The following is a 10,897-nucleotide window of genomic DNA, read 5'->3' on the forward strand; positions in this document are numbered from 1 at the left end:
TTGCAACTGTTCCAAATGAAATATCTATGGGGTGAAAAATGATGATATAACAGGGACCAAGCAAGCAACAGCCGGTTAGAAATGTGTCCGAGTGCGGTCCGCCTTGCTCTGATATCATGCTGACGTAAGTCAACAAACTCTGGCGACGGCGAGGCGGACGTGTCGGATTCTGCAGTCGGAAACAGTTGCTCTCCACCGACTGCGCTGATCTAAAGCATTATGGGAAACGACTTGCTGACGACAAAGCCTAATGATCATTGGTTTAAACAGCCATGATGTATTGTTCTCTTTTAAAATGTTTGATTTTAAAACTCTGATATCATGTTTAATGTGTATAAATCATGTGTGAATATTCCCAAATATTCTCCATATCGGCTATTTGATTGTCATATAAATAAATAAATAAATATAAAAGCATGTCTGTAATTAAAGTAAAAAGGATAAACACGTCTTTCAAAGGGAAATAAATAACAGTACTTTGGGGGTCTTGTTCATTATATTTATTTTAATATAAAAGCAACAGAACTTAAATTGCATCATCAACACCGTACATGAGTGTGAATCCTGCGATATCCGTCCACTACAGACATTATTAACTCAGAACACATTATTCTGAGACTCATTTAGTCCTTCAAGAGCTTGACAGTAAAAATCAACTGTGTATACAATGACTGATAACATCTCAATATTTTGTTTAATAGAACAATAAAAACAGGATTGGAAAGACATGAAAATGTTCTTTTTGGGTGAACGATATTCATCCTAATAATAAAAGAATGAAAATGAAGAATACAAGCGATTACTTAAGAATATATGAATACATGAATAAACTTAAACTCATCTATTCATCTGTGTCGGATCAGAAGTTTGGACATTATTAATTCTTTACGCTATCCACATATACAGTAAGTCATGAAAACTGAATAACACAAATGGCATTGTGGGAATGATGTAGTGAGCAAAACGTTACACATGAAAATGTCTTATATTTGAGCTTGTTCTTTGATTCCAGCTTTACTCAATCTGGACATTCATCAACAAACACCAAACACTATTGAGGGAGGAACAGTTAACTGTGCGATCAGCACTTCATGATGACTTTCATTCACTATCTAGTGGAGATGAGGAGGTGCTGATGGAGAACAGGTGATCAGTGATCAGATGAACCCCTCACACACACTTCTGTGTCCACATTTGTGAATAATAGTTCATATTTGTGGCTATTACACTCATTGTATTTCCTTTTATTTCATTTGATCATGTAAATTCATTCACTGAAGTCATTATTAATTATCACAGATAATCAGTGGTGTGGAGTTTTCATTCCACTGATACCCCAAACAAACACATGGATAGAGTTTCTCATTAAAAGACTGACTGGTGTAAGTGTAGATATGAGACATGGATTTCACATCATAAAAGAAGACGAGACCCTCATCATAATCCACAAACACCCCGACCCTCTGAGGCTTCACTCTCAGAGAAAGAGAGACAGGTGAAGAGTCACGAGCCCAATAACTCTCATTAAACCGTCTCACAGTCCAGTATCCGACATCAGGACTCAGTCTGAACAAGCCCTTCCTGTTACTGGATTCTCTGGCCACTCCTAAATCCCACTGAGTTTGTTCCTTCACCTGCACCTCAAAGTAAAAACACCCTGAGGAGAATCCGTCCTTCCCGAGAACACCAAGATAACAATCAAACCTGTCTTTTCCCCCATCCACTCCATTCAGTCTGTTTCCACATTTCACTTGTTTCCCATCATGAGACACGATGAGATGTGGATGAGCCGTATCAGCATCCAGAGTCACATTCACTGCAGAAAATATTGAAAAGTCTGCTTTACAGATGAGCATATAATAAAATAAAGAATTATATTTTATAATTACGAATCATGGTAACTTTAGAACAAGATAATAAAAAATAAAAATATTACATTAATTGTAAACTAGATTAAAAGGTTTGTAAGCAAACGTTGAAGTTGGATTGAGAAAACCTGAACAGAAAGTCTGAAGTGGTTTAAAAAGCTTTGAGTAGTTAGGGTGTTCTGGGGTTTTGCTATGAGGTTGCTAGGGTATTTTGGGTTGCTAGTATGTTGCTAGGCCGTTGCTAGAGTGTTCTGGGTGGTTGCTAGGGTATTTTGGCATATTGGCTGATGGTTGCTAGGCATTTGCCTGGGTGTTGCTATGCAGGTGCTAGGGCATTCTGGGTGGTTGTTAGGTTGTTGCTACTATGGTAAGTACATGTAACATATATAACAAGGACGCTGTAAAATAACGTGTTACCCAAAACTCTTATGCAAGAATAGTAGGGAAAACATCCTTGATCATTTAGTATATGAATCATTTGATAGCATTTTTGCAGTGCATTATACCAAAAACTCAAAAACATTAACAATAATAATAATAAATGAATAAATGTTTGACATGATGAATTTAAAATAAATACTTTTTAATACTTTAAATATTTTACTCTCATGTGTGTGTTCTTAAATGTGGAACAACAGCTAAGTATGAAACAAAGTATGAAGCTATTAACGGCTTCATAACAGAATTCATCTTTAGATCAATAGTGAGATCAATAATTTTAATCACTGCTTGAAGAGCAACAAAATCCTAGAAGACTTTACAGAGTTTATACTGTATATCCTATAATAAAATATAATGAATAGTATAGACATATATGAATGCACACACTGTCAGAAATAGGGGTACAGTAGTCCATTTCTGTTCCCCAAGGTACAATCTACACTAACGTACCCCATAGGGCTTATTATTGGACCTCAAGGTACATATATGTGTTAAGCCATTTTTTTTTTTTTTTTTGTAAAAGTTGTTTAAAGGTTTTAATGATACCTTAATTATTTAAGGTAGGTTTTAACTTATCACTATATTTGAGTAGCCTTGAAATAAGTAGCCTTGAATTAAAGGAAATAAAAGTTTGTCACAAGGGTACAAATATGTACCCTAAGCCAAGGGTACAAAAGCTGTTTGCCATTGTACCCCTAAAGGTACAATTATGTACTTTATTTTCTGAGTGCAGTGTATTAATTCATTGTTTTGCAAAAATAATTCAAAAGTAATTAATATTTTAATAAAGGCATATAAACAAATTCACCTTTTGGGAAAATAATCTTCTGAATTTGTAAAAGTTGATCTTGTTCTGGAGAAAATTCAGAAACAGAGGAGAAAATAACATTAGATCTGTACAGCAGAATCAAACTTTACTGCATTATTTTCCTGTTATCTCTGTAAAGCTGCAGTGAAAAAATCTGTAATGTATAAAGCACTATATAAATAAAGATGACTTGACATTGAAATTACAAACAAGTTACAATCATTAGTTGTGTTTATAGGCTGTTAACATCACACAAGTACATCAGTGACTGAATAAATATACATTATAAACAACTGATAACCATTTACAGGACCCAAGATATACACAAACTAAATTAATACACAGTCTGTTTAGTAGATATGTTATGGCTGTAAACAGACTTTAAATGAACAATTAATTAATAACTTAATAAAGACAGATTCACCATGTTGTATTTTCCTGTGCTTATCCTGAAGTGTCCTCTTCTCATTCTGTAGTGTCCCGTGCTCATTCTGTAGTGTCCTGTGCTTATCCTGTATTTTCCTGTGCTTATCCTGTAGTGTCCTGTGCTTATCCTGTATTTTCCTGTGCTTATCCTGTAGTGTCCTGTGCTCATTCGGTAGTTGATCGAGTGCTGAAGAAAATTCAGGATATAAAGAAGAGAAAACAACATTAAATATATAGCTTATATACATACATTTTATAGTATTATTATACAAACTTTCATAGTGTTTGAGACAAAGACATTTTCCTCAATACTTCACATCATCAATGAACATGATGCGTGAGAGCTAATATCTGTCTTACACTGTCAACACTTTACTTAAATTCTTTTTACATGGACTCAGTTAAGCTGTGTTTACTTAGTATTTTCAACCCAAATTTTTTTGTTGTTTGAACTTTTGTTTATACATAAATATGAAAGTATTTGTAAATAACTAAGTAAAGTGAACTTACTTTTAAGTTTTCTATACCAAAGTTCATGTTCATTTCACCTTATTTGGCTTATTTTCTTAGTTCAACCAAATAAATTATTTTATTTCAGTTTTTTTTTTTTTTTTAAACCGTAAATTATTATTTTATTTCAAATGTTTCAGTTGACAACTCTTTTTATTACCATTTAAATTAATTTCTACGGCAAATAATAAGAGTGTTGATGTCTAAGTGTGTCTAAATGACCAGTTTAAATGTATTGAACAAAAGACATTGTATCAGATAATCTCGGTTTTGTGTGAGTGTAAATGCATTAGTTATTGTTCTATCACAGCTGAACTGGTTTAGCTAAAAAAACCAAAAAAAAAACATTTTTCCAGTACAGTGTCTCGACCTCACTACTACTGCATTTGCTTTGAAACAGTGATTTAAACCGTAATTTAAATAAGCAATTGAATGTAAAGCAGACACATTCAGCTGATCTACTGTACTTTATCAATGTGTTCTCAGTTCAACACTATTGCAATTGGTGAAAAAGAGTTAATTAAAAAAAGTCAAGGGTCAAGTGCTCAACTACAGTAAACAATAATCGTGACTTCCAACGAAACATTTTCACAAAAAAAAAACATTACTGTAAAAACTTTTCCCTGTAAATTTGCAGTAATTAACTGGCTGCAGCTTCTCCTGCAAAGTAAATCAGTTTTTACTGTAAGACAATTGTTGCGTAAAATATTGCCAGCACAATTGCACTAAAACACGATTTAACTCATTTCATTTGTAGAAACTGACAGCCTTAAATTGGCAAATTGCCATTTAAGTTTTAAACTAATATTTATAGTGTGCTAGTTATGTGAGCATATTAATGCCGTGAAGTGAACCAAATTAAACAAAAACATTCAAACAAGAAACAATTTAACTCAAATCTCTTTCAGATAATTGCTAACAACAGCACACATGCATGAACTAATATAATTAGCAAACAGCTTATCACTGTCAGCAACTACACAGTTACTGGTTTAAATAAAGCAACAGGCAGAATTACATCAGTGTTTCATGATCTTCTGCTGGACTGAAGCACAGACTCTACTCTTAAACACAATGACCCACAAAACTCAGACAACAGAAACCCTTTCAATCCCAACAGAACATTAATGAGTAAATGAGATAATTAAGTGCTGTTAACAAGCAGAATCACTGAAGGAAAGAGAAACAAGAACAGAAAAAGAGATGAGATGAGCAGAAACAAGAACTGCAACTGACTTCCAGCCATTACACATCATTACATTTATTACTAACCAGTTTGACTTTATTTCTGTTTTACATCAGCTCTCATTGAGAAAAAGCTGAGGTTTAAATATTGACTTTTAATTGAAAATGTTTAGTTCAGCTCATGACCTTTCCACAGGCCATTTCCCTTCTGAACACTTAACATGCCCCCCAAAGCATATGCCTGTAAGTGCAATACTCCCACTGTCTAGTGCAATAAACTCAGGTGATATTTATATCTATATTATTCATACTACTCAAAATACTGTAAATATGTTTATAATCTGTAACATGCGCTAGACTCCCACTGTCTAGTGTAATATTCTCTAATTCAGGTGATATTTATATTATTCATACTACTCAAAATACTGTAAATATGTTCATAATCTGTAAATGTTTATTCAGACTAAACCCAACTGTGACCCTACTTTTTTACTTTTATACTATTTTTATTTATTTTTTATATATTTTCATTCTTAGAATTTGTATTACTATGTTCTTGTTGTATTTGTATTTGTATATGTGCACTGGAAGCTTCAGTACCAAGAAAAATTCCTTGTGGGTGCAAGCACACTTGGCAATAAAGCTCTTTCTGATTCTGATTCTGATTCTGATTCTGATTCTGATTCTGACCCTTGACTTTTTAGCATCATGTTTTGCTGCTTTAACTGTGTGTTTATAAGGGACTTTATGGCAGAAAAGAGAGAAAATGTGATCAGTGAATGCTGATTGTTATGAATTGATAATTACATATTCCTCTTGTGGTCTTTTGATTAATTGTTGATGTCGGTCTCTAAGTGATGATGTTCATAAATAGAAGTGAGTAAAACATGTAAAAAACTATCCCTAGGCTACCTTATTTATTTACATAAAACATATTAAATAACAAGAAAACAAGAACTTTGGATGAGTCTCTTGATCTCACCCAGTGTTCAATCCAATCAAAGTGTTACATTATTAACACACTTAAACTTTACATTACCATCACTGTGAAACTACAGTAAGACTACAGTAAGATCACTTAGAGATATAACTGACATCAAAAATCAGCCCATGAATCTCAACAATGGTGACAATCAAACAAATAATAATACCCTGAACATCACAAAACAGGCTAGCAAAAAACAAACAAGAAAACAGAAAATGGTTAGACCATTCAGCTGTATAATTTATTCATGCTGCAATGCATGCTGGGAGTTTTGTACTATGCTGGCACCCAGCATGCACTGCAACATGAAACTATTGATTGTCACCATTGTTGAGATTCATGTGCTGATTGTTGATGTCTGTGTGTGTTTAAGATATGCAGATTTTCATAAATAGTAAACTATCCCCAGTCTGCCTTATTTATTTACATAAAACATAAAATAGCAAGAAAACAAGAACTTTACCTCTGTTTTTATGAGCGAACGCAGCTATCAGTATTCCAGCAATCACAACGAGCACAGCAAAAACTGAAATCAGGATGATTGACGTCCTCCAAGAAATAAACCTATTATCTGCAAAACAAATCAGTAAATAAACTGTATTATAAACATAATGCTGCCATTACCTATAGCTTCACATAATAAGCTGATAATCATTCATTCTTTTTACTGCATCAAAAATGTCATGAGAACATAACAGAGAGTAACAGAAGTGTCAGTACTTACTTGTGGTGTTAATCAGTGTCTCCAGCATGTGATGCTTCAGTTTGACTCTGCAGTGAATCTTGCCACTGTGATAAACAATGATGGTGTGTTTGACACTGAATCTGTCTTTGTTTCTGTGTGTCTCTGTAGTTTCTGAACTCAAACTGACTCCTTCACTGTCCAGCCACTCAAGATCAGGTTCAGGATACCAACCCTCAGATTCACACTGTAGATGAAGCCCTCCTGAATGATCAAACCCATCTACAGTGATCACTGGAGGACTTCCTACATCTGCAGATCAACAGGAAGAACATTCTGTTGTTATTCTGGCGTTTTTTAGTTAGTTTGTTCAGTGAAAAGAGCATGCTAGTTCTCACTGGTTTCCTCACCTTCAACTCTGACATCAATAGTGGCGTCATCAGACCAGGATTTGGACTGAATAAAACACTTATAACGTCCTTCATCAGAGTCTCGGACTGTTGAGAGTTTGAGTGATGCGTTTCCTCTCTGTAGTTCTTGATGGATCAGTTTTGTTCTTCCTCTGTAGGACTGAATCTGATCTGTGTTTCTGTCGTCATGATCATCATAGAGATGCACTGAGTCTTTCAGATCAAGTCTAAACCACTCCACTCTCATGTCCACAACACTGATGTTGGGTTTGACTGAACAGGGCAGAGTCACATCTTCACCATATACAGCAAATACAGGATCTGCAGGTCCCACTACTGTATACTGGTCTGTTACAAGAGAAAGAGAGCAGATCTGAACTACACATCCTAAAGGTTTTTACTCTCATGTTGTTCCAGACAAACAGTTCTGTGCAATAAATATAAAGTATGATTCACAATGATGAATAAATTACCTGATCTTGAATCTGTAATTCCACTAACAAGCAGGAGAGTCAAACAAATGAACTTCATCTCTGAGACACAGATGCTAAAAAATAAAATATGAAAAAAGAGAAAACATTACAGAAAACGGTCAGCATTTTTGCCTTAATCCTTACACTTAACTTTCTGTCCAAAAGCGAGATAAACATTTACAATCACTTTGTTCAAAGAAATCTGTATACAAATATACAACATATATCTACATGTAGCACTTATAAATACATATTGTAACAATGAGGTAAAGACGAAGCGGAGAGAGAATCCACATGCAAGCACTACTTTAATAAAACAAACAGGTAATCCAGGGCAAACAACGAAACTCAGGACAGGAACATGGTACAGTTAACAGCAACAACTACAACGACCAACAAACACCAACTGAAGCACAGAGGTTTAAATACACAGGCACACAAGCTAAACAAGATAACAAGGGGGCATGGTTAATCAGAAACACCTGGGGAGACTAATAAACAAAAAACTACAAAGGACTACAAAACATGGCACAGAACAGGAAATAACAAAAGTCCACACAAGACAAGGGAAACAAAAGACAGGAATCATGACACATATATAAACACACGTTGAAGGTTGTTGAATCATGATTTCTTTTTCAAAAATGCAAATATATCTATAATTGTGATTCAAAAACCTTTCATTTATTTACAAGATTAAGTATTATATGCATTAAACCTGTTGAACTCAAACATGGTCCTCAAGTCACACTCATGCCAGACTTCAGGTAAATGTGTTTCTGATTCTTCCATGACTTACCTTCAACTCAACATTCACTGTGTTCTCAAGAGTGTCTTAATAAATTGTGTCCATATGAAAGTTTAGTACGATCGTAAGGAGATCCTTCCTGGGCTGGTTTAGTTTCACTTTCTCTTATAACCGAACACCGGAACAGACACAGTCCCTCCCATCATTCAGGCTGATAAACCATCATATAACTATATTTAATGTAAATTAAAAATAAAATCTATAAGTTTAGATAGATACAAAGTATCACAAAGTTTTAGACATTCATCCAAATGAATCGATCTAAAGTCATTCGTTTACAAATCGTCACAAAAGTTTAATGTATTTATTTTACTAGTTTGCTGGGGCCAGTCTTCCTTTCTCATTACATAAAAAAATAAAAATAAAATAAAAAAACTTAAAGGTGAGCTTATGTCATTTATTCCTCATTGAAAAGTTTTGTTTAACATCATGTAGGCCTACTCTCACATTGACTCAAATCATTGTATTGGTACTAGTTAACTATTAGTACTAATTGACTAATTGTTTATATTTGCAAAAAAAACATGACTGAATAGAACAGAGCATTTCTACAATGGCTTTGGCCCTATTCGGGCGGGATTAGTTTTACAAGGGTGGATGGAGTAATGTAATTTTACCACAAGACGTCTGTAATAGTAATGGCCAATTCGCACGGGATAAGAGATCCCGTTAGAGAGATAAGAGAAGTGGGAGGGGTAATTCAATTTGTGCATCGCCTTCACCCTCCTGTCAGCATGTGTGTATTAAGTTGCTTCCTGATATCATGTGCGCAAACAACCTATATTTATATATATATAAAACAGTTATGTCCTGTTGAACGATCTATTAATTAACTTAAGATTGGATTGTGTTGTCAATAGGCCTGATGCTAAAACCATCTTAAAGAGCTCTGACCTGTACCATCTGACTGCTGTAGATTAATTTCAGTGTTGATTGTTGATATTAAAAACGCATACATTTGAGTCAGGAACCGCTCAGAGTATAACGTCACAGGTTTCCATCTCTTACAAATCACACTAGTTATGGCGTGAACGCAGCATAAGCTTGTTGTTTTAGTTCAGGAGGAACTGTAAAAGGCGGCTGCTGTTTCGGTTGCGGCGCCCTGTGACTGACGTCTGTCTAACTCTTCATGAAATGCACTGATGACGGGTGATGTCTGCGCGAACAGGTGCGCCAAGAGAAATACATATGTTGACTGGCAGGTAGGACATCGTATCATTGCATTCGGACTGAACATTTTATGGTCCTACCCCTTCCTACAAAGACGATATAAATATACATCTAAATACATTTAGAACACCTAGTGATTGCTATCAGGATGTGAAGAGACTTTCAACCAGCATAAAAAAATAAAAAATCTGGACCAGATCGCCTACCCTGCCTTTAACTAACGTTAAGTAACGAGATCCTGTAGTATAGTGTTACCAGGAATCCTATTAAACTTCTCATTCCAGTGTGATGTCACAGTTTACATCACCTTCATGTGAGGCAAGTTGAGGCCAGTTCTTGGAAGGAAAAACTTTTTTATTTTATTGTGTGTGTGTGTGTCTGCAATTCTTATTGCAATAGATCTTGACCTCGTTTAAAATGACACATCTAAAGCCAGTCATATTTCCATGTTAATTACACATGCACCCTGAATATCACTTATGACGAATGAGATTAAATGAAGTGCATTGTTACTACTAGTAAAGTATGTAAACCGCGACCTCTAGTGGTCAATGTTGATGTATTTACATTCCCTCACGTCATTCATAAAGATTTAAGATTACTGGAGTAAAAATGCTAAGTTTAGCTGAACGTTAAAGTCTCTTAATAACACTAACTGAATCATTTGTAATACCCTTTCTCTGCTGTCTGTCTCACATTATCAGTGATCAAGGCTAGTAGAATTATTCACTCGTAGCCTACATTTCTACTATCAGTGATCAGTTAATGGGACTGAATCCTCTGTTTGAAATGATCAAAAGTAGTCAGCTCTATTTGTGTGTGTTCTCCAAAGGCTAACATTTATTGTGTTGTCTCCCTGCCAGCAATCGATTAATGTGTGCTTGTCTTTCGACCTCACTTCACTTTTGGGACAGAACAGCTGAAACAAAATGTCCCCTGAAGTTAACATAAAATCTGACAAAATATTCTTTCTAGAGAATAAAAATAATTTAAATAACAAACTGTTAATTCAGTTCCGTTGTTTGTTTAGCTGTCTTTTTCATATGGTTTATGCATTTTTGTGCGTCTATCTTTCATGCCTCTCCAAACAGGAAATGGTGTTAATTAAGAGGTCCTGTTTGTGCACGTGAT

The 10,897-nt window shown here is 34.8% G+C and overlaps 1 protein-coding gene across 2 annotated transcripts; it reads right to left on the reverse strand.

Moving 5' to 3' along the window:
* Positions 1-675: 675 nt before the first annotated feature.
* On the reverse strand, positions 676-8,710 carry LOC311285799 (butyrophilin subfamily 1 member A1-like). 2 transcript variants are annotated; one of them, XM_084401593.1, is made up of 9 exons: positions 8,588-8,710; positions 7,789-7,862; positions 7,316-7,663; positions 6,948-7,217; positions 6,687-6,794; positions 3,680-3,730; positions 3,542-3,616; positions 3,118-3,162; positions 676-1,816 (listed from the first exon to the last, which is right to left on the reverse strand). In XM_084401593.1, the coding sequence occupies exons 2-9, from the start codon at positions 7,844-7,846 to the stop codon at positions 1,287-1,289; spliced, it is 1,485 nt and encodes a 494-aa protein (XP_084257719.1). In that variant the 5' UTR covers positions 7,847-7,862; positions 8,588-8,710; the 3' UTR covers positions 676-1,286. The 2 variants fall into 2 exon arrangements, with proteins under 2 accessions (XP_084257719.1, XP_084257718.1); XM_084401592.1 differs by having other exon boundaries at positions 3,542-3,730.
* Between the last annotated feature and the right edge of the window lie 2,187 nt (positions 8,711-10,897).

Source organism: Rutilus rutilus, assembly GCF_951802725.1.
Source record: "Rutilus rutilus genome assembly, chromosome: 1".
In the NCBI taxonomy this organism is placed as follows: domain Eukaryota; kingdom Metazoa; phylum Chordata; class Actinopteri; order Cypriniformes; family Leuciscidae; genus Rutilus; species Rutilus rutilus.